The 25,361-nt window shown below is 34.9% G+C and overlaps 1 protein-coding gene across 4 annotated transcripts in view; it reads right to left on the bottom strand.

Annotated features, from left to right (window-relative positions):
• The window catches only part of EXOC6 (exocyst complex component 6), a 230,351-nt gene that overhangs the window by 53,093 nt on the left and 151,897 nt on the right, over positions 1-25,361 (bottom strand). For all 4 annotated transcript variants that reach the window (XM_035025185.1, XM_035025198.1, XM_035025176.1 and 1 more), the window contains one exon: positions 5,522-5,663. In XM_035025185.1, coding sequence (XP_034881076.1) covers positions 5,522-5,663 — 142 coding nt within the window. The remainder of the gene's footprint in view (positions 1-5,521; positions 5,664-25,361) is intronic.

Raw genomic sequence — 25,361 nt, 5'->3', positions numbered from 1 at the left:
GAAGGGGGGGAAATTGGAGGGGGAGATGAACCATGATAGACTATGGACTCTGAGAAACATACTGCGGATTCTGGGGCGGGCAGGGGGATGGGTTAGCCTGGTGATGGGTATTAAAGAGGGCATGTACTGAAGGGAGCACTAGGTGTTATACGCAAACAATGAATCATGGAACACTACATCAAAAACTAATGATGTAATGTTGGTGATTAACATAACATAATAAAATTTAAAAAAAATAAAAAAACAAGTGAGCACACAGATGGATCAGTGCCAATTCTTTCACCACCAGAAAAATAAAACAAAAACTAAAAGCACATGGTTGAATGATGACAGAAACGCAATTATTTCCATCGTCCCATCTTCCCAACTTCAGTGAGATGTCCTTTTTGTTTCTACCTGTAGATTGACAATCTGAGGCCTAGGAAATACATGTATAAAGTTTTCACAAAGTAATGATGATGGAAAAATAAACATTCTGCTTTCTCATCAAACCCAATTAAAGGAAGATCTAACTTAGAATAAAGGCCATTCTTTTTTTTTTTTTTAAGATTTTATTTATTTGAGAGAGAGAGACAGAGAGGGGAGGGGGAGCACAAGTTGGGGGAGGGGCTGAGAAAGAGAGAGAAGCAGGCTTCCGGATGAGCAGGGAGCCCCAGTCGGGGCCTGATCCCAGGACCCGGAGATCATGACCTGAGCCAAAAGCAGAAGCTTAACTGACTGAGCCACCCAGGTGCCCCATACAAAGGCCATTCCTGATGCTTATATTTCATGCTCACCTCCTATTGCTTAAATTCTTTGACTTAAGCCTTTCTTAACTTGCCCATGGTCTCTAATTCCTGATCCCTGCTACCTGACTTCTTTGGACTCTGGATCTCTTACTAGTACAACACAGACTAGTAAGATTTTATGTTAGTCTCAAAAATCAGTCACGGTCTTTTAAGTAATGATTTCTGAGTCTCTTGACGAGAAAGTAATTATGAGCCAATATGGGTTTATGAAGAATCAGAGTAGCATCATTTTCTTCTTTTAAAGGATAGACTGATTGATAAGAAAAATCCAATGGTTATTATTATCCCTATATGCCAGCAAGGCATCTGAAAAACTTGCTTATCACTTTGAGCAAAACCATATGGGTATTTAAGATACTCATAAAATTCTGAATAATGGATCTAAGTCAATACAAAGGAAAGATCCATATAATGTGGTACTCAAACTTTACTGTGGATCAATATCACCTAGAGGGTCTGGTGCCCAGAGGTCCCAATTCAGCAGGTGGAACCCAATAATTTGCATTTCTAACAAGTTCCCAGGTCCTCATCTGGGGATCAGGTTTTGAGAACCACTGATGTACTGTATCTCATGATATAAATAAAAGGTTTTGTTCAACATTTTGTTAGTAACTTTGTTAAATATATAAAAAGCATGATTACAAATCTGCAGATGATATTAAATTTTGATATAAAGAGACCTCAATAGGTTAGTTGTGAAACAAATCTTAAAATTTAATATGGCTAACTTTAAAATCCCACAACAAAACCAACCACACAAGTATAGGATAAGAAAAACAGAGCTTAACAATCACAATCACACACACACACACACACACACACCAGAGAGAGAGAGAGATACACAAGTTTTAGAAGATTATAGCTTCAATGATTCAAGAGTATACTCTGACAACCAAAAAAGATAATAATAGTTTGGGCTTTAGTAATGAAGTACAGACTATGGAATAATACATTTGATAGTCCAACTGCAGATTATACTGGATCCCCCCATACCTCGGTATCTCTGTAGTCAACTTTGGGTATCAGACATTAAACAGAAGGTAGTCAAACCAGTTTATTCAAAGAGCTTTGGATCTAAAATCATATCACATGAGAACAGTAAGAGGCATTGTTGATGTTTGGCCTTCAGAAGATTTGGAAGGATATAAGAGCAGTTTTCATATAATTGGTTTGTGGATGAGGATTTGTTTTTTCTCTGTACGACCCTAAGCAGAACTGCCATATACAGACTGCATCAGACTGCTTACTACATCTGGGTGTCCAGCTGAGGAGAAGAGAGGGGAGCAAGGGAAGGGCTGACATCTAGACAACATTTCACTTGATAAAGCCACGTGCCTTGGAGGGGGTTGAGTCCAGCTAGAAAGAAGGTAAACTTTTTCTAATTCATGTAAAACAGACAACTCTGGAGGACTTTTTCCTTTAACAGGGATACCATTTCTAATTTGCACAAAGGCAGTGTTGACTGTAGCCAAGGTAGAACTAGCTCCATTAAGAGAAGTTTAGAGAAAGTGATTTCACCTCACTGGAAGAAACTAATAGAGTGATACATTACACAGAAACACAGTTTCTGAAGAGTAATTAATCCCCCAAATTGGATGTTCAAGGACTAGCTGGACAACTATTTGGCAGGGTTATTTAGAAAGGATTTCAAGGTAGAGGAGTATGTGTATATTTATTACCAGGTAAGTGGTGAAATTTGATGATCTTTTAGCTTTTAGGATTCCACATCTGAATTACTTACCTATCTTCTCCATATCCCAGTTGATTCCTATGGTATAGAGATCCCTTCTCTTCACAAATTTATGATACATTTTAGCCTTCCTCCTACCTAGCCAAATTCCTCTTCTCCTTTCCCTGCCCCAATATGTAGAAAGCATACATCCTGCATTAATACTGAATTTAAACTTCATATTTTTTAAAACAAACTGCTTTTGGGGGCACCTGGCTGGCTCAGTTGGTAGAGCATGTAACTCTTGATCTCCAGATTGTGGGTTAGAGCCCCACATTGGGTGTAGAGATTACTTAAAAATAAAATCTTAAATTAAAAAAGAAAAAAATCTTTCTTCCAGATTTAAAAAAACAAAAATACTACTTAAAGTAAGATGAAAACCTAATTCTCTTAACATATTCATTAGAGAAAAAGCTAAGTTTCATTTTTAAGTGATTTATGTATCAGCAAATTCATGATTGGGGGTAGAAAGTTCTTTTGCACCAGAAAGAGAGTGGGATAAGCATGGAAAATGTAATGTTGGTTTACATTTGTTCAATAAGTACTATATGTATGATGCTATATTAAGTAATGATTAAGTAATACATGATAAGTATTAAGGAGCAGAGCCAACCACAGGCATAATCTTAAAGGAAGCTGAATTATCTTGTGTGGTTTGTCTTTGAATCCTGGTCTCTCCCCCTTTCCATATCTATAGTGCCTGTACCTTGGCCCCCATCAGACTGGGGTTTACCCTTCTTGTACTTAAACTTAGATTTTCTGAGTTTTGGCTCATACTTAGGACCTTTCTTGGTCTCTTCCAAGAGAATAGTGCTTAAAAAAAAATCAGCATTTTAAAAGGAGCCTTCAGGAACTCCACCTAAAGAAGTCAACTAAAGGTAGAAACTATCCTATGGAAAGACAGAGAGGCAGGGGTGCCTGGGTGGCTCAGTCATTAAGCGTCTGCCTTCGGCTCAGGTCATGATCCCAGGTTCCTGGAATCGAGCCCCGCATCAGGCTCCCTGCTTGGCAGGGAGTCTGCTTCTGCCTCTCCCTCTGCCCCTGGCTGTGTTCCCTCTCTCGCTGTGTCTCTGTCAAATAAATAAATAAATAAATAAATAAATCTATCTTTAAAAAAAAAAAAAGAGAGGCAAAGATTTTGGGGTTTATGTATCTCTCTGTAAGTACAGTTAGACTAGCCTTTCATGGAGGTGGAAGAAAACAGCGAGAAGATCTAGATACCTAAAGTTGCCTAGCCAAACAGTAATTTCCATTTTTGAATAAAAAACATGAGAAGACACACCCAAATGCCAATAAAGGGTTCAACCACCTAATTATTTTGAATACACATTAAAGATGTAATAATACAAAATACTTCAAGCAATATTTATGTAAGATGTTTACATATGTAATGTCATACTGGAATGATCTTAATAAGACAACCTTTACAGAACTTTCAAAAAAATCAGTTTCAAATTATTTGTAAAATGGAATAACAATTATTTTGAGCTTAGAAACTTGTAAAAAAAAAAAGTATTTTTTGATAAATATTTTAAAAATACAAAATAAATACCATTTTAAATGATAGTTGTATTTTGAGAAAGATACATAATAAAGGTTTTCTTTTCTTTTTTTTTTCCTTACCAAACTAGCCAATAAAGGTTTTCTAAGTAGAAAAAATAGAAATACTTCCTAGGAAAAGAAAATAAATCCTTTTCTTCCTTAAGGAAAAACTTTCTTTTCCTTTGTAAATAAGCATTTCTCTTTTTTGAAGGAAATAGGTAAGTTTTAAAAAACCTTATTTTTTTTGTGCAGTAAACAACTGATCTTGATCAAACAGCTTACATAATTATTTTCTTTATTTTTTTTTTAAAGGTTTTGTTTATTTATTTGTCAGAGAGAGAGAGAGCACAAGCAGGGGGAGCAGCAGGCAGAGGGAGAAGCAGGCTCCCTGCTGAGCAAGGAGCCCGATGTGGGACTCGATCCCAGGACCCTGGGATCATGACCTGAGCCAAAGGCAGCTGCTTAACCAACTGAGCCACCCAGGCATCCCGATAATTATTTTCTTTAATATTAATTCTGTTTTTCCTCTCAGAATGCCTTATACACAGTGGGCAGACAAATATTTGATATTTGTTGAAAAAAATCAGTCACTGTTGCTTCAGTTGCAAGCTGCTGACATTTTCAATGTCTTTCATGCAGAATATATTATTGCAAAATTTGCCTCAGACAGACATTTTATAATCCTTCTTGTGCCCCACTGATTTTCAATTTATTAACAGTGGTGCCTGACTCAGTTGTCAAACAGGCATTTTCATCATTTAATCAGTATACCATTCATTTGAAGGCAATGTTTAAAAATTGCTCTGTATACTTACATTCTTTATTTAAAGAGTTATAATTTAAGGGTGATAAAACCCACATCCAGAAGTATATATTACAAAGCTAATAACCAAATAGCATATCCAGTTTGGAAGCAGACTGGCTAATGTCAACATGAGATTACAGAATCTGCTCACTTCTTACCTAAAGAAAACAGTGAAAAACAATGGCAAAGGTAAAGGCTTAAGAAATTTAGGGGGAATGAGAATCAAAAATTCAGAATATAAAAGAAGCTTCATTTGGAATGCAGGGCCCTAAGATTATCCCTGCAGCAAATATCTAAAATGCTACCTATCCAGAAAGTAAGAACGACAAACTTAGAATGATTTCATTCATTGATGCCCAATGTTAGGAGTGTCCTGGCAAGAATGACCAGAAAAAGGAATAAGGAGAAAAATGAATCATCTTTTCAATTATCCCAGTCTGTATTGCCACTTCGGTGCTTCTAGAGCTCTAGGGCCCCTAAATTGAAGCTGAGATATTTTTATCTTCCTGGAAAGAAGTTGCTTCAAAGGCTGCTGAAAATTTCAGATTCAGGCCTTTTCCTTCTTTTCCTGAACCATCCTTTTATATACCATTTTTTCCATACAATTTTAATATAAATTCCTAGAAATATATGAGATTTAACCAATAAGGTACTTACATTCACACTGTATGACATCTAAGTTAAATTGCTGGACGGCTCCCATGCTTATCTGTTTTAACTCACTGTCCAACAGCATCTGCATTAAGGATGTTGACAGATGCTGGCAGGCTGACATGCAAGCAGTCTGGGCAACCTTCCCCTGTTTAAAACAAATATTAAAACCAAAATATAAATAAACAAATAAGTAAACACAGAAATACAGCACGAAGTATCAGAAAAATTATACACCTGACATTCTTTTTGTTGCCTTTTTGGGGGTACAACAGTGACTACTGGCCTATTTCTGTATTCTAAGCAGTTATGCCTTTTAGCCTAAGAATTAAAATTAATATTCTTGTTTACTTGTCCTTCTCAGAACATAAATATCATTAAAGTTCTAGCTGCACCCAGGAAAATTAAAAGACAAGTAAAAAACCCATGATTTATTATGTTATATGTCTTGAAATGTCTCAAGTATTTTAAAAATGCACATTAAAACATGGCATTTATGAAATAAAATAATTATACGGACAGAACATTTTATTCATGTAATGTTCTTTAAGCTCTGCTTTATGTAATTAACCAAGCCAGAATAAAGGAAGTTAATAAACACTATATTTTTATTTAAACTGTACCTAAAATAAAAACATACTTTTGAGTCATAAGTTCCTCTAATCAACATCAGTTTGTAGCAGAGCTTCAATTAGCTGGGGGGACTTGCCTACCAATATGATTTCAAAATCATCTACAGATCTACATTTAGTTTTTAAATCACCTGATAATTTAGAAATACGTGGTTAAATAAATTACAAATATTTGTGGTTTTCTTTCACTACATATATTATTATAAAATATTTTCTACTATAATAAGCTCCTAAAAACTATATAAATTTTCACTCATACCTTAAGGCTATATTTTCTTAAAAATGATAAAAATTTTAAGTTTTCATGTTTAGCCTCTAGATTAACGTCACTTTTAGTATAAACTGTTTCTTTAAACAGATTTTGTATCCCAATTAAAAGTTTAAAATATTATAAAGACTCTTTCATGTATAGTTTTCCAGTGTAATACTGCTCCTAGTATTGCTCTCTTCAACCACAAACATGTGATTTGGTGATGGATTGACTCCTGTGATAGGATTCAAAGACCTATGAAAATGATCAGAAATAACGACTTTTGGAAAATGTGTCATGTTTTGCCTCATTTGCATTAATAAATATTTACTCAGTGTTATTTGATAATTATGTTTTTTACTACTTACAAAGGCCAATAAAGCTACAAAATCATGGAAAAAATCTAAACATAAATGTTTTACTAAATTGGTACAGAAATGTTTAGAGTTGATCTCTTAGAAAAAAACATAAATATGTTTTTAAGATGTCTATTAGAACAACATTTGTTCATTAAACTACACATTTAAAATCAGACTAGAAACAAAGCAGCTTTTATGAATAAGTCTTTAGCATTTAGATACTATGCAGTGAAAAACTGTATCTGAAATGGAATCTCAATTTCTTAATCAAAAACTTCAGAGATAAAAGCCAATGCAAACAATGTATTTGACAGATACTGATGAACTGCCAAAAAAGAATGTAACAAACAATGCAAAACCCAGCATGCTTCAAGATCCCTCAAACCCAAGAGGAATTAGTCTGGGAGACATGCAGCTCCATTCCCCAAGCACCATAATATCAATATGAATGGGAGGGGGACAAAAACATAGAAAAAGGAGAAATCAATGGCATGTAATTTAGTTACAATGTTACAGGCTTGAGAATACTTAATGGAAATATAATTTTGACCTAATGGAACAACTACTGCATTTTAGCTTCATGTACTTCTCCATCCAATCAGCTCCATGTCCTACTTATGTTGCCCCTATGATATACCAACTGCAAAACAGATTAATAAATTGCCCCCTAAAATTACTATTATATTCATTTTATAAGTAAACACACTGCACAATGTAAGTGGTATAATTTTAAGGTGACCTTTAAAATTCAACATGGGTTCAAATGCTACAAATGACTAAGTAACAGTAGTACTGGAGCCAAAAATGATGGTAAGAGTACAGAAATACAGGCTATTCCATAAACTTGGTGGAAATAGGTAATGAAAACACACACACACACACATGCATGCGCGTGTGAATTTAGCTTTTTGTTTAAACAACATATGTAATAATAAAACCCTAATACCAAATCTTCTGATTATGCATATTAAAGACAGGCTTATTGTTCTCAAAGATATAAGATTAAAATTGTAAAATATTTCATAAATCTTCAAATGAAATAAATTCTTTCTTATAGCCCAAAATTAAAGTTAATATCAAAGGTTTGGATTCTTCAAACATTTAAAAAGTTATATTCTATAAAATAATACATTTTTAACATGTTTACTTCCTAACTATAAAATGTGCATAAATATCCTTAAATCCATCTATTACTTGTATTTAGAGAGAAAATGTTTAATGTTCCAAATATTTGCACACCCAAAAAATACCTCTGGCAATTCATTTTTGATGCCTATAGCCCTTGGTACACTTTGATATAACCAAAGACCCCTTTCTGAACATTATTATTGCTAATACTGTGGACACTCTTAATAAAATTATCATTTTCTAGGACACAAATAATCTAAGTACATTTGCAATTATCTTTAGAAACTAGCCTTTTTCATTAGAAATGCTGTTTTTTTAACAAACAAAACCGAAATAATAAATTTCAAACACGTAGAATTTTCTGCAGCACTCATCTGAAAAATTGCAACTAATTGCAACTACTATTAACATTTTCTTTCTCTTTAACACAAAGTTCAATAAATAAGTAAAAACACCTGCCAAACTTTTAAAGGTAACTACTTTTTTACCCTCCTCTAACATTTTGCTGAAAAACAACTTGCAAAGAGAGAAAACCCTTAGACAAACTTCTTAGATTTCAAAGGAACTTGTAAAAGAGAATTTGCTGACATATTAGATCCTTTTTGCATTACCCAAAAGCTTTTCTTCTAGGAACAATTGTGGTAAGGAGACATTTGGCTCCTAGGAAATTCCCAAAGGGTCAACCATATGCATCCTTCCATGGCACCTTCACAGTGCTGCTTTCTAGATCCATGTCTCAAAAGCAGCTTTCATCATTTACTTGTGTGTCAGTCAATATGATTTATGGACTGCATTCAACAAAGTCAAAGCATATAGAATGAGAAATATGACTACAATCTGCTAATTTGTTTTGTATTGAGCCACTTAAGAGTCAAAGACCTGATGTCAGACTGAGACCAGCAACACAATTAACCAGTCGGTGACAGATTCATCCATCCTCCCTGCCAGGCTGTGCCAATCAAAGACAGCATGAGGCGACATTTGGTGAAATCAGTAAGAAAACTCATTCTCTAAGCAACCTATGTGAGACCTTGATTGACACTTTTTGAATTTAGTTTGTGGAACACAGCCACTCTTTAGCCAATAGTCCCTCACTGCAAGCTGTGAAATAAGGCTTTTAATGCCAATCACAGCAACAATAAACCACAAACCACCAACCCTCAGTTTAAAAGGAATCAAGAAAACACATCTGTTTGTATGTCAAGCCAAATTTCTAAAATAATTTACTATTACAGATTAGACTAAAGATACTCTTTCCTTTGAAACACCACAAAATGACATGGTAACAAAAATACAACAGATTTTATTAGATTATGGCTCAGAACTGTTTTGGTTTCAAAGTAGTGTTTTGATAGATCTACTCTAATATAATAATAGGAGAAATGTAGAATACTTAAAAACTAATTTGACACATTAAAATTTTCATTTGAAGTTTTCATTTGTCTCACCATTCTCTTATTTCAAAGATCTAATAAAAAAAAGAAAGGTTTGATTTCAACAGTAATTATTTGAAAGCATTTTTCAATGCTGCTTTCATTCTCTCTCAACTACATTTAACATAAAAATGTGCTCTTGAAATCACAACCATTCTTTCTGTATTGGTCTTCCTTCCTTAATGATCCCAGGAGAATCCATTTTACCTTATTTATATTCCCACAAAAGGCCAACTTTGCACAATAAACTACTTTTTTTATTTAAGTAAAAAGAAATATATAGACTCAGAAATATTGTGCGTTGCATTTACTGTTCTTTAAATTAATAACATATTTTGTTTTAAAAGGTTATGTAACTCTTGTCAGAAAAATCTGGAAAATTGAAATAAAATTATGGTCAATTTGAATGTTAAATCTAACACTGGCAAGAAAATTTATTAATCAATTCTGATTCTGTATGGCATTTTACAATTATTTAAGTTATTAATTTTTTAAGTTACTTAAAGCAGTAAAATATTACCATATTATTCAAACTCACTCCCTCTCAGTTTGCTGCATAAATTTCACTTGGGACTATGAAATAGTCTTTTCAGAGGAAAGGCAAAAGAAAAAGGGAAACATTGCTGAATTGGTCAGTCTCCTAAAGACCCACAATGTATATAGCCTTTTTAAAGACAGACTAAAAGAGTGAGGTCTTTCATCAAATGTGAAGTAAACACTAAAATTAGAAATAAATTCCTAATTGAAATATGAAAAAAGATTCCCGTTGAAAAGTAGATATTTTAACTTAAGAAATTTATTTTTCTTCCTTCTATTTTATATAAAAGCCACTAATCTAAAGTTTTACTACATAAAACTATATCCTGCTCTTATGTAAAGAATGTTATTAAATAAACCAGGAAAAAACATACCTAAAACATTAATATAAAACATGAAAATTTCCCCAAGATGACTTCACAAATGTACAGATTTTTCTATCTAGTAAAATAGGCTTCTGGCTGAATGCTGCAGTACTGACGTATATAACACTGAAATGTCTCAGATTCCCAAAAATACAGAATGGATAAAGGTTTAAATATCAAGATGAATTCCTTCAGTGAGTTTTAATAATAACTTTAACATTACCTTGAAGACAGATTTTTGAGATTATGCCAAAAACACTCACAGGTCTATCAAAATATACTCAACTCTAAACACCTCCAACATTCTCCAAAATACCTCTTTTACATTTATTACTATATTCCTCTCATACTCTTTCTGTCCCCACCTAAAGTAGCTTTAGCCCCAAAAGAGGTGGTTAGCACATCAATTAACCATAATCCCCACAATGAAGTATGAATTCCCATTCTTCCCTTTCAGGCTTTTCTCCTCCTAACAATTCCCAATCATAAGGATATGAGACAGTAACATAAATACAGGCTCTTGGGGACACACACACACACACACACACAGATTAAATAGAACACAATTATCTTAAAGTTGGGGGAAAAAATTTCCCCTAACTGGGAAAACTTTAGGACAGCTGTAATATATGGCAATGTCTCTTTCACTCAAAATTTCCTTATCCCAACCACTGGCTCATCAAATTTGGTGGCCTTTTTATTTTTTAAAAAAATCTTTTGAAGATGGCCTTAGATGACATGTAATATCCAGACTTTTAGCTTTCTGCAAGTATCACTGCTGATGTCATAGCAGCTCCATGCTATCTTCCAACTCATTCTACTTTTATTTATTTTTTTTAAATTTTTTTGTATTTATTTATTTGATAGAGAGAGACACAGCGAGAGAGAGAACACAAGCAGGGGGAGTGGGAGAAGCAGGCTTCCCGCCGAGCAGGGAGCCCGATGCGGGACTCGATCCCAGGACCCTGGGATCATGACCTGAGCCGAAGGCAGACGCTTAACGACTGAGCCACCCAGGCGCCCCTCATTCTACTTTTAATAGGTGGAAAGAAAATACAAGGACAAGCAGAGCAATAAAAGTCTAGAAGACGTCAAGGTTTTAAAGAAACGCCTCTGCTTCCAAGCAATTGATAATATCAGAAATCAAGATAAAATGGTGAAAAAGCTGCATGCACTTTTGCCCAGACTGGCAAGAAGAGGAAGCTAGTTTAAGCTGTGTGGGAGCTGACAAGGATTATTCCTAACTCTTAAATCTACTTGATAATAGCAAGTTGGGCAGTTAGGCATATGTTTAAGTAGGGAAGCAATAAAATATTAAGGCTCTATAACTTCTTTCACTTAGCAATTATAAGAAAAGCAAGGGAAGTTAAAGATGAGCTGGAATTTTCCCTGTGGTGACTGAGTACTATGGCTAAGCCACAGAATTAAGAGCAAATCACTGGAGCATCCCAGGAACTGTTCTAAAAGCAACAGCTTGGTGACAGCAGAGTCATACCCTCATTTCAGGGCTATTTAATCATTAAAATGTACTAGAGTTTGCAGTCCCAGTACAACTTAAAATTTACAAAGAAGTTGCCAGAATTACTAATACGTTAGACAATGTAAGTAGTTCCCACATGATCACTAGTGAAATGGACAAATGTCACTCGAGCCAACTGACTCATTAATATATGTAGGTAGGTAGCTGACATATCATAAATCCAGCCATAAATATACAAGTATAATGCAGAGCAGGCCTTTGTCATTCAAGGAATTTAAATTTAGGTTTCGATGGGGTGCCTGGGTGGCTCAGTCATTAAGCATCTGCCTTTGGCTCAGGTCATGATCTCAGGGTTCTGGGATCAAGCCCCGCACTGGGCTCCCTGCTCTGTGGGAAGCCTACTTCTTCCTCTCCCACTCCCCCTGCTTGTGTTCCCGCTCTTGCTATGTCTCTCTCTGTCAAATAAATAAATAAAATCTAAAATAAATAAATAAATAAAGTAAATTTAGGTTTCGACCTTTTAAGAATCTCAGAGTCCAGTACAAGTAGGGCTTCATTTGCTGAGGCACACACTTGAATAACATGCTCTGTGAAATCGGTATCAGCGGTATCACTCAAGAGACTAAATGTGAAGTCCCAACCTCCCTCCCAACTCAGTGTGGCTTTGCTGTCTTCTGTTAGTTGACATGGATAAAATAATTCTTGTTAAGGTCTACACTACTCAGTTACATTTCATAGCATTTTCTGAAAGAAATTACATGGCATAGACGTATTCTCAAATTTGAAAGTTCTCCAAGTTTTGGGGTATACTCACCCAGAATGTCAAGGGCCTTCTGAACAAGTAATTTCATGAGGCTGCTGTAGACTGTGGGATTGGGGTTGGGGTAGATACTTTTAGATTCACTTCCAGTTGAGAAATGGGATTTTTAAAAGAATAAGGGAAATGTATCAAGTGGAGGGAGGATATATATCAAAATATATTCAAAGATGAAACCTATCTATACAAAGTGGGAGGGAGCGATCAAGGTAAGTTATCTAATTACCTAATTACCATTTTTTTTTCCTAGAGACAACCTTGCAAATGATATTCAACAGTACTCTGAGAGTGACGAGTAAGTCCTTACAGCATCTACAGTAGGCCTTTAATGGCTGCTCCCTTCTCGTTTCCAAAGAATTGACACTGGCTTTTAATCTCATAGCTACCATTTAACACACTGATTGTCATAAGTAAATGATCTAAAAGAACATCACAGCCTTCCTACAATGCCTAAAGTCTCCTGAATGAAAGAAAAGGAAGGGATTAAAATGTTGCTCATCGGGCGCCTGGGTGGCTCAGATGGTTGAGCGTCTGCCTTCAGCTCAGGTCATGATCCCGGGGTCCTGGGATCCAGTCCCGCATCGGGGTCCTGGCTCAGTGGGGAGCCTGCTTCTCCCTCTGCCTCTCCCCCTGCTCATGCTCTCTCTCTTTCTCTCTCTCTGTATCTCTGTGTCTCAAATGAATAAATAAAATCTTTAGAAAATAAAATAAAATAAAATAAAATAAAATAAAATGTTGCTCATCTTCTGAATTCATTCCCTATATGTGATATTTGTCTGAACATGCTCCTTTGGTGGGATTTTCCAAGGTCCAATCTCCTTAGCTTTCATATTATAGCACCTTACGTAAGTTTTTTATAAGTATATATCAGCACCTTGGCCTGCTGAATTTTGTTATATCTGACCTGCAAACATACTGTAAATATAAATGCACCAAGGCTGTTCCACTTCTCCCATGAGCTCTATCCTCACCCTTTTCCATTCCTGTTAGGCTCCATACAGTTCTCTCCTAATCCATTAGCTTTCTACTAAATCTCTCCTGCTGTTTCCTTCTAAACTAAAGTCTTCTATTACTACTACTTCTTCCAATTATGTTCTGAATCAAAATGCTGTTTTCCACAGCCTTTGACAGTGGGAAATATTTAAGTGTGCTATGCTACATACACATTTAAGACTTACAACTTAATGCAAATAAATCTCTCACCAAGATTAGTCAGCATCAACTTAATAAATACTTAAAAGGACTAAAGTTATAAAATTCGACTGTTTATATTCAACTAAAAAGCAACATTCTTATTTTTTGCAATTAACTTACAGTAGTGAAAATCATTTAATTGTTTAATTACATTAATGAAAAGCTTAAGAAAAAATATAGGGGTGCCTGGTTGGCTCAGTTGGTGGAGCATGTAACTCTTGATCTCAGGGTCATGAGTTCAAACCCCATGTTGGGTGTACAGCCTACTTAAAAAAATGCATATTAAAAAAAAAGGCTTAAGAAAAAATATAAATTCTCTAGCAGTGGGCTTTGACTGTTTCCAACTTTTTCATTTACATTCTCTCTCCAAGTTCTTTAATTCTCTCCAATGCACTGATGTACGGTCAATGGTTTGTTCTATTGATTTTTGTGTATTTGGAATTAACTTTTTATAAAGTATGGAAATGGATATAAAAAATGTCAGTAGAAATACCTCATTTATCGCCAGAGAAAGAACTATCTCATATAAGTAACTTTTTCAAAACCCTGAACATTCAAGTGCCAAAGCTTTTAAGATTTCTCATGCTAATTTATACAAAACTGATCCCCAAATCTATCCCTGCCTTCTTAAATAGAGAACAAGAACATTTTGAGGGGTTTTTTTGGACAGCAGGATTAGTATCCCTTCTGAACATGACTTCTGTATTTTGAACATGTATATGATTTATCTGCAGGAAACTTGTTAGCAAGCTTAACTATATACTTAACAATTACTACAACAAATGAAGAAAAAGTTGAAGTGAAAACCCGAGGGTCTGTCTCCTCAATGGGACAAAGTACTTGGCCTTAGTGCTCGGAATTCACAGTGGTTATTTTGGTGCTATTAGGTCTTGTATTGTGTTTAAATCACTACTCAATTTACAGGCATGAAGAGAGTTGTAGTTTGAGTTAATGATGTTATTCTTTCATGGAGATGTGCAAGGAAAGAGTAAACATACAAATATTTCTAATCCGTATTGACACCACCTTTATTAAATAATTTTCATACATTTTCCAAATTTTTGCCTGTGAATACAACTATAACTTTCTCTTCAAAATTAGAAAGTATTCTATACTTCACAAATAAATCTGATTCAAAAATTCTGATCTGTGCAGTATAATTTTACACTATGCATACAAGAAAAAGACTTTTGCAACAATCTATTTCTTTACTATTTCTCTCATGTTAACTTAAAAAATACTTATCAAGCACTTCCTCTGTGTAAAATATTGTTTAGGTGCTACAGAAGATACAATGAGTGGATAATAGTTCCTGACATAAGGGGATTAAATTCTAATAGCAGAAAGAAGGCAAGTCTTCAAACGGCTATAGTATACGACAAAATATAAACAGTACTGTAAAAGTGAGACAAAGTATCCACATATGGTTAAGTGGAATTAGCAAATGCTTCATGAAGTGGTAGCATTAAAGATGCTTCTGGAGGAGATTCAGGATTTTTACAGTTATAAATGAAGCCAAGGTAGAAAATAAAAGATCCAGGACACAATGAATTTTCCACTTTGAATGCTCACGCTGAGTAATGGTCAGAAATGTATCTGGAAAGAGGCTGAGGTAATTTCTTTTCGTTAGCCTGTGAAATTTTTACTTTAGATGGGCAACAGATTCTGAAGCTTTTCAAAAGGGAAATATGATCAGACTGTGTCCTAGGAAGAATAATCGGGCACTGGTATGTATGATGAACTGAAGTGAGGAGACACTACTCACAGAGGCTAATTAGAAAACAATTATAATAACAAAAATCTGAATTTCAACAAAAGGAATAGGAACAGAAAGGTTAGGAACATTTAAATTTCAAATGCTAGATGAGACTTTTTAAGGTAAGAACTTGTTATACTGTACATTCAGAAAATATTTATGAGTTCTTATTCTGGCCATCAAGAGCTCACAACTAGAGGCGGAATGGAGCAACAAACACAGTAAAACGCAAAATATGATGAAGCCATGAAAAAAGGTAAAAGCTAATAAGGCAATTCAGGCGAGCAACACTGGGTTTGGAGTGAAAAAGAAAAATCTGCACTAGGTCATGAATCATACGGGGTTATGCAGTGAGGTAGATTTCTACAAGTGGAGTTTGGGATAAGGTCTGTAGAGAAAAGGCACTCAGGAAAAGCATAAATAGTCTTACAAGCAAGTAACAAAATAACTAATATTTGTGAGTGTTTATTATATGCTAGACACTTTTCTAAATATTTTATGTACACTATCTCATTTAACCTTCACAAAAATCTATAGGCCATATACTCTTATTGACCTCATTTTACAAATGAGGAAAATATCTGCAAATTGTGCCCTGTCATGCATGAGGTGACCACAGAGAAGTTTCTCAAAGCACTACACTCACCACAGATGCACCATAATACTAACTTTCACAATCAAGTCCCAGAGATTCCTCCTGATAGCTTCACCAAAATAAGGACTATTATCTTCAAATGTAAGTTTTCGCAAAACTACAATCATACGAAAACTATTGCCCAAATAATTAGGATTTACTATAGTTAACTAAGCAGAGAAAAATAAGCCTGCAGGAAGTTCACTATTATCTAATTCACATGCTAGCTTTGGCTTGTATTTACTTACTGACATGGCTGCATGATCACTGCTGTTAGTCTGAGGAGGAAATCAGCCAGGCAATCAAATAAAAAAGGAAAATGTATTCCAATAGCAGTAGAAGCAGTGTTTCAAGTAGCAAAATACACTACAAAACAGGCAAGTTGGCTCTGTGTGTTTGCTATAATTTAAGGGCATTAATTTATTACATACATGTGACCATAATTTTATTTTGGAGATTTGTATGTGAATTTTTACATCCACACCAATCAGACAAATCCTCCTCCAAACTTCTGTCTACCTAATCAAGTAGTCTTGAATACGAAGAACTTTTGCAGTTACTAAACGTCTGCTGAACTGGCAAATTTAGAAAACACCAACTCTTGCACAGGGTTCTTTGCCACAGAGCAGATGTTCTCAAATGTTAATCAAAAAAATGCAGACTTCTAAGCTCTGGAAATTTTAATTCAGTTGGGTCTAGAGCCAAGCACTGGAATCAAAATTGTTAACAAATATCTCTTCCCACAAATGATTTTAATACAAAAAGAAATAAAATGTCTATTTCTTTACAAATAAAAAACTGTATGATTCTGAAGATGCTTAGAAAGGATAAGCCACTAAGCTTCCACATAATCTGCTACTATAGCTTAAAAGAAAATACTCAAAGAAAGATGGCACATTAAATTATCTTGTAATTAATCATTTAAACGTATTTTCTTTCCAAAAAGTGAGGAACAGGTCAAAGCGAAAAAACAAATCACTGGTCTCAATTTAAATACATATACGCTCCTGCTGAAGTTCTGTACTAAATATATAGTACTAGCTTATTCCTTTAAAATATGAGGGCTAAAATTAATTAAATCTTAATTCCTTAAAATAATAATTAATAAAATTAAATTAAAATAGACTGAAAATACTGTTTACTTTTTAAAAATTATCTAATTTACTTTTAAAATTCTGATAATAAACCATATAATATTTAAGCACCATTTTTTTAAGAAAGATAGTTACCTGAAACATGAATTTAACCTTATTATATTATTAGATCAACAAAATTCAAAATTTATTTATTAGTGGCAGCTGAACATCTGGTATAGCCTACATTGAAGGTGCCCCTCTGTGTGGGAGGCGGTCTTCTTCACCAAACACACAATGAGTAAAAAAAAAAAAAAAAAAAAAAAACCCACAAGCAGGAAGAGAGGAATAGCCAGCCTGATCATCTTAATTAACCCCATTAAGCAGTAGGCTGGCAACTGTGTTAGCCAGACAATTCTCTCTTCTGGAAGACTGGACTAGACTCCAGATAATCCCTAAGTCCTTTCTAGATTTAACTTCCAATAAAAGTCAGGCAACAATATTTAACATAAACACCATGTAAGTCATAGGACTTGGTATGCTCTCATCATAGTTCACATCATACCATTTTTATGACTTATAGGTAATAAATCAGATCAAGGTGATTCATTACCATTATATATTTTTAAAATTAATATCCAAATAAGGAAAACCAATTTGTAAGCATATATATACAATATATGGTTATGTTTTTACTAGATAAGCACTAAAATGCATTCAAAGCTGCCTGTGCCATTATTTTAAAACTACAATATGTATTTTTCATACAATTCTTTCTGGTGTCACATGAAAGAGAGGGTGATTAAAACCTCTGATTGTACAGTTGACTATTAAAATTCTCTTTTATAATTTTCAGTCAGGTAAAAGGACATGTAAACCCATATACTTAACTCAGAAAAAAGTTTGAACCAAAGAATAAAGAACATAAAAGGGTAAGGCTAAAGGAGAAAATAAGGTGCCAGAACAGAATAAGTCTATGTTTAGGTTGGGACTTTACATCTGTATGAAATAATGATGCTTAGAAACAAAATATTATATATAAGGACCTCAGAGATGACCTAATCCAATCATTTTACTTCAAAGAGAAGGAAGCAGGTTGTTTAGAATCAAGATGGTAGACTAAGTTAATGTTTTTACTCCACATTCACCCTGAGATACAAGTGAAATAAAAAGCACAGAATTGCAAAAAGTAATAAATTTTTAATAGCAGAGAAAATGATTTCTGGAAGACAGAAAGCACATGAAACAGAGAAAAGAAAGACACTGCCCATTATTTGCTAATAGGGAACTACAGTGGAGCTGAGAGCCAGCTGTGTATGAGAGGTCCAGAGATGGCAGGTGTGAGAGAGGACAGAAATGAGAAATGGGATGGAAAAATAGGAAAGGTGATTGAAGATTTCTTGAACAACTATGCCAATGATCCTTAACTATAGAGCACAGGCAATTTCCATAACGAAAGAACATTTAGGGGAGAGCTGAGGCTTCTGGTATAGGTGGAAAGAAAGAGGGAGGGAAGGAGGAAGAGAGGGAAAAAGAGCTCTGCTCATTCTGGCATAGTGTACTGATAATGGAAAGAGAGGCAAAGAAAGCTACATAATTTATGAAGCTCAGTGCAAAAGGTAAATGTGGTGCCCTTTGTTCAAAAATTATTAAGAATTGCAAGAAAACAATAGCTGAGCACCAAATCACATGCAGGAACCTTCTAAACTCAAGATCCCATGTAACTGCATAGGTCACACATACATGAAGTTGGCCCTGAAGAGAGGAGGCCATAATCTCATGGTTGGCTCCATAGCTGCTCACTCTAAGGTGAAGAATCCTAGGCAAAATCACCCCCAATTCTTAAAAAATTCCCAGTTAATTCCTACTCAGGAGAAAGGTTTACAAAAAACAGGGTATTTACACAGTAGCAAAGTAAACTCCTATCAGCTCTCCAGGCCTTCCTTGTTAAAAGAGAATGAGCAAAATAAAGAAACAAAAAACCTATTCAAGGGTAACACAGATAATTAAAGAAACTGAAAATACCCATCAAAAAAAAAAACAAAAACAAAAGAACACCTCTAATGCTCAGGAAGATTTGAAAGATAATATATCCTTTTTTTTTTTTAAAGAACAGTACTCTATAACGAACACTTAGAAACAGAAGTGGTTCATTAGAAGTTAAAAATTAACAAAATATTTTACAGAAGGATTGAAAAATAAAATTGGGAAAATCTCCCAAAACACAGAACAAAAAAAGATAAGAGGCAGGAAATGAAGGAGAGGATAAAAGACGTAAAGCATCAATCTGGGAACTTAAACATCTAACAAAATGAGTCCAGGAAAGAGAAGACAAGAAATGGAGGAAACAAAATTATCTAAAAAATAATAGAATTTCCCTGCACTGAATAAGGACACAAAATTTTTGAAAGGGGCCACTGAGTAAAGAGATAAGTGAATGAAATAAAAGCTCACATTTCCACACATTCCCATGACATTTCAGAATATTAAGGATTAAAGCACATATCCTAAAAACTGAATGCCAAAAGACAATGGAGAATGCCATAAAAATTATCAGGGAAAAAGCTAGTCAAACTAGAATTATATAACCAGCTAAACTATTAAACATGAGGACAGAAGACACTTTATGATATGCAAGGATTTAAATAGGAGGAAGTTATTGAGGCAGTTTAGCAAAACCAACCAGTGAAGCAATAAAAACATGCAGAATCCAGGAAACAGTTCCCCACCCAGAGATTAGAGAAGGAAAAATGCCAGGTTAACAGCTACACAGCAATTCTAGCAATTCCAGAGAGCAACTGGTACAAATTAGAGACAAAGGTCTCAGTAGTTATCAAAAGATAGTAGATGAAGAACTGATGAAGTGAAGGGTTGGGAAGCTCATTATCTTTGTCCTACAAAGAATTAAGATACTGACTAAAGTAGAAGGAACAAGAAAATAGGAATATAAATATTTTAAATAAAGAAACAATAAATAGAAGAAATAAAACATAATGTAACAATCAATGGGAGAAATCGGGGGAAAGGAGATGTTGCTATGCATGCCTATCTTTCATAGTAGGGAATCACTAGTCTCTATCTTTAAAGATAACCACCAGAAGAAATAAAAACGTACAGTGAAAAACGGCAGTCTGGGAGAGTGGGTCTGGGTATGAGGAAAGACCAAGGAGAGGGGCTCCTTTCCATCCCAGACTATTCTGGACTATTTCACTTATTTCTATGTACGTGTATTAATTGGAATAAAAGTAAATAAAACAACCTCTACTTCAGGCTCTATGAAATAAAACAGACATTAACAAATTAATCCAGAGGTTGAATGATTTGTCTCTTTTCACAGTGCTGGTTGATTGGAACAATCAGGCCCAGACCCCAAATCTTAAAATTTTCAATATAGTGCTGCATCTTCAGAAAAAATTTTTAAGGAGAGAATGATTTTTTTTTTTTTTAAGTAAGCTCTATGCCCAATGTGGGACTTGAACTCATGACTCCGAGATCAAGAGTCATATGCTCTACACACTGAGCCAGCCAGGTGCCCTAAGGAGAAAATGACTTTTAAAGTTAGATACTATCTGTTTCTGACCAAATCATGTATCTTCATTTATTATTAGATATATATTTGTTTCTCACTTAAAGAAAGCATGTTTCAAAATTATATATGAAAATTAAAAATGCAAATTAAAGACTCAGAAGCACCAGATACATTCAGTAGGGAAGGAGACTATGGCCCTAAGCATAAAGAATTTACAAAGGATACTAAATTAGGCCATCAGTAAAACACTTTTGGCTGGAAGCAAAAATTAAGCCAAGGGAAAACCCTTCAAGGTAAACACCTTAAAAGGAACTAGATAGGGAAGTAGATACAGAATTTAAAGATCAAATAACATTTCCCTGTTTTGAAACTAGTTCCTACTATAATTTTATTATTGAACATATACTCTGATTTATTTCCTGAGTTAATCAAAAGTGAATCATTTTTCTTTGGCAATGTGATTTTAAAATCTATACCATATTTAGTGCTATTCTAGTAAATGTTTAACAACAATTCTCTGGGAAAAAAAGCCTTCATTCATGGGCGCCTGGGTGGCTCAGTTGGTTAAGCAACTGCCTTCGGCTCAGGTCATGATCCTGGAGTCCCGGGATCGAGTCCCGCATCGGGCTCCCTGCTCAGCAGGGAGTCTGCTTCTCCCTCTGACACTCCTCCCTCTCATTCTCTCTGTCTCTCTCTCAATCTCTCTCTCGCAAATAAATAAAATCTTAAAAAAAAAAAAAAAGCCTTCATTCGTAAGATTTGCTGATTGCCATGGTCTATCTACTTCTACCTATGGCTACCAAGGTGATGTCACTGAACGCACAGTTGAGAAGAAATGTGCTCAACAGGCTCTCATAATAATTCCCACCACTATTTTAAAGCCACTTCTCTCCATAGGAAGGCATCTCTAATCTTAGAGTAAAAGATATGGGGAGAAATGATTCTATTAATATTTTTTTATTTTTTTTAAAGATTTTTTTTTTTTTAAAGATTTTATTTATTTGACAGAGAGACACAGCGAGAGCAGGAACACAAGCAGGGGGAGTGGGAGAGGGAGAAGCAGGCCTCCCGCCGAGCAGGGAGCCCGAGGTGGGACTCGATCCCGGGACCCCGGGATCATGACCTGAGTCGAAGGCAGACACTTAACGACTGAGCCACCACATGCGTGCGCACAAGCAGGGGGAGGGATAGAGGGAAAAGGAGAAGCAGACTCCCTACCAAGATGGTAGCCTGCCACCACCACAGGGCCTGATTCCAGGACCCCAAGATCATGACCTGAGCCAAAGTCAGACGCTTAACAGACTGAGCCACCCAAGCGCCCCAATAGATACTCTTCTAATAAAGAGCTTTTTAGGCATCTATTCTGTAATAAAGATGCCAAAGATAAACTCATTATTCCTAAAAATCACATTTATTTTTTTTATTATTCATCATAAGACTTCTAGTAATGCAGAAAACCAAAAGTTAAGCATATTTGAAAGCAAAGGAAAACATATCTTTCTTGGAAGAAAAGTTGGTGCTTACAGTTCAAACAGAAACAAGATTAGTTTATTTAACAACTCTAGAGTAATAGCAAATGTAAGCACAGAAAATTACATTATGGCTAAAAATAAAATAGAGTTCTGACAAAGGAAGAAATATGAGCAAACTGAATCATGAATATATGATCTTCTATTTACTTCTACTGTAAAAGATAACCATTTGTTAGTATAAAATTTGGGTAAATTGGGTTCCCTTTGCAAATACACATATGAAGAAATTAAAGAGTCACTACCATTTATACATATCCTTTAGTGGTTGTAAAGCAGTAAAATACCTTTACTGAAACAAACACATAATTATTTATGAAGAAAGGAAATGTTCATTGTTCTTTCTAGAAGCAGACCAGTGCTGGGTCTTTAGGCAGCACATTCACAGTAAAATGTTACAGAGTTCCATTTGGCAGTCTTCAGGAAGAATAACTAGATATGTTCAAGTTGCTCAACAACCTTTTCTATTTACGTATGTGTAAGTGGTGAATGAATGTTTAATGCTTTTTAGAATTCCTTTGGTTTTAAATTGTCTAGCTAATACGAAATCTTATTTTAAAAAAACAGAACTTACTTATAAATTAGACTTAAATTAAGTCTCATAATTGCGGAGAAGAAAATGACTTGAAAATATAAAAGAAAATATACGCCAACATGTTAACAGTGGCTATCCTTTGACAAGTTAACAGGTAATTTTTATTTCTTCTAGACTTAGCTGTATTTTCTATTGTAATGAAAAAAATACTAGAAACAAGAAGGGTTACTTACACATCTGAAAGAGTAAAAACTGCTGATTTCAAGAATATTAATTTAGGGATACAATAGTATTTATTTCATGTACTAATTAATCAGACTTCACTGACATCTGTTAGCCATTATAAGCAGTGCACTCAAGTTATAATTATTCACATAAATATGCTTATAAAATGAGTATCTTTCATAATTAAAGTTTTTAATGGCTACATAATGCAAAGGTATAGAACTCAGAGCTAAATAATATCAAGCCAAAAATGTAGGCATAAATACAAGAAAAAAAAATAAAGCATATTAAAATGAAACTAATACTATTAAAGGCCTTAAAACAGTAAGAGAGGAAGAAAGGAGAAGAAAAGACAAAACTAACATTTATTAATAGTACTTACTTTATGCCAAGCACCCTGCCAGGCAACTTTTTTACACACTATTTCAATTTATCCTATGATAGTCCTATAGGAAAATGGATTATGCCTATTTGCAAAAGGTAAAAGGTTCAGAGGTTAAGCAACTTGCCAGGATTCCATAGCTAGTAAATTACAAGTCTAAGGTTCAAGCATAAGTTGTTCTAACTCTAGAGTTAGAACTCTATGCTCTCCTCACTTCAGCAACCTGGCCCCCAAGAACAATAAAAGATAAATGGGTTTTTCTTTAATTGAGTCATAAAAAGGCAAGTTCCCCTGAGCAGATAATATACTTAACAGGGCAGCTTAACATTTTGGGTAATGGGGTAATACCAGTCATTACTGCAAATACTGCCTATTTAGCTCTATGGTCAGTAGAGAGCCTGGCTTCTCTGTTAGAACAAGGGGAAATGCAAATGAGTAAGTATTTTAATATGGAAGCATATTAAATTACTTTACTTTTCCATCTCCTGCATAGACATGCACTGGTTGAAACAGTGCAAGTGAAGAGAACTCATCCAACTCTACAAATACAAAGTATCCACAGTGAATATTATTGCTGGTCTTCAAAATCCTACAGCTTTCTATTGCTACCACAATGTAGTTAAAAAGTGGGGGCGCCTGGGTGGCTCAGTCGGTTAAGCGACTGCCTTCGGCTCAGGTCATGATCCTAGAGTCCCTGGATCGAGTCCCGCATCGGGCTCCCTGCTCTGCGAGGAGCCTGCTTCTCCCTCTAACCCTCCCCCTCCCTCTAACCCTCCCCCCTCTCATGTACTCTCTCTCTCCCTCATTCTCGCTCTCTCAAATAAATAAATAAAAATCTTAAAAAAAAAAAAAATGAAAATCTTGAAAAAAAAAAAGTGAAAATAACAAAGTTCTTTCCCTGGGCTCCATCAAAACCATTATGATCCATTAACTTCCATTGTTCTCATACCTTGTGAGCAGACAAAATTCTATTGGTTGGATTATGACTTTTTTGGAACCAATGGAAACTTTACCAGGCAATGTGGTCAGCAACTGCACATCATGATTACCTGTGACTGAGAATATATTCTTTTGCAAGAGCGGGAGGAACTGACAAAAACTAAATATGCAATGAAGCTAAGAGTGCAGCTTTTAAACTAAGTGTTCTATCTTAAGTACTTTTTAGGGTTGGGGGGCGTGAAAGAGTTAGCTTTATCCCACAGACTCAACTTCAGTGTCCAATTACTTGCACTAATGACCAATACTTACACTATTTGAAAGAGTGGCCCTTGGTCTCACAGATCCCATTGACTCTAATTCCCTACACTGACCCTGAACAATGTCAAAACTAGGATGGATAGGGAACATGGCCACTATTTAACTCTTCATATCTAAGTGGGATAGCTACTTCTGCTTAAGCTGACTGACTTGGGACTAAATGTGATAAATAATCTTCTGAAGCTTCTCTGACAATTGAAGGACTAGAACCAGCCCCTCCCTCCATCTGGGTCCAAAGGTAACCTGAAACTAAGGAATCATTTTCAGCTTAAAACATTCAAATAGGGGTGATTGGGTGGCTCATGTCAGTTAATTTGATTTTAGCTCAGGTCATGATCTCAGGGTTGTGAGATTGAGCCCCACGTCAGGATTCTCCCTCTCCCTTGCCTACCCCCTCCTTGCTCTCCCTCTCTAAAATGAGAAAACAAAAAACATTCAAATAAAAATGGTAGCTTATATAACATACACTGCTTATAAAAACAATACATTCAATAATGTAGCCTCTGTTGTTCGCTTAAAAGAAAACAATATAGTTGAATATACAATTTGAGTGTTTCAGAGAATTAATGTACTAAGCCATAATATAATTATCAATGCTAGCTAAAACTTATTGTAGTCAATAATTTAATACTTTTGCTTAGGAATTATGTTTCTAGTTTATTCCTTGAATAAGAATATACTGTTGTTAGGTCCATTTTCTCTTTTCTTAGCTATGAACTATAATTTTCTAT

The sequence above is a fragment of the Mirounga leonina genome, unplaced genomic scaffold (genome assembly GCF_011800145.1).
Source record: "Mirounga leonina isolate KUSES-001 unplaced genomic scaffold, KU_Mleo_1.0 Mir_114, whole genome shotgun sequence".
NCBI classification, from domain to species: Eukaryota; Metazoa; Chordata; class Mammalia; order Carnivora; family Phocidae; genus Mirounga; species Mirounga leonina.
The sequence above is the reverse complement of the archived record's forward strand: the minus strand, read 5'-3'. Positions and strand labels throughout refer to the sequence as shown.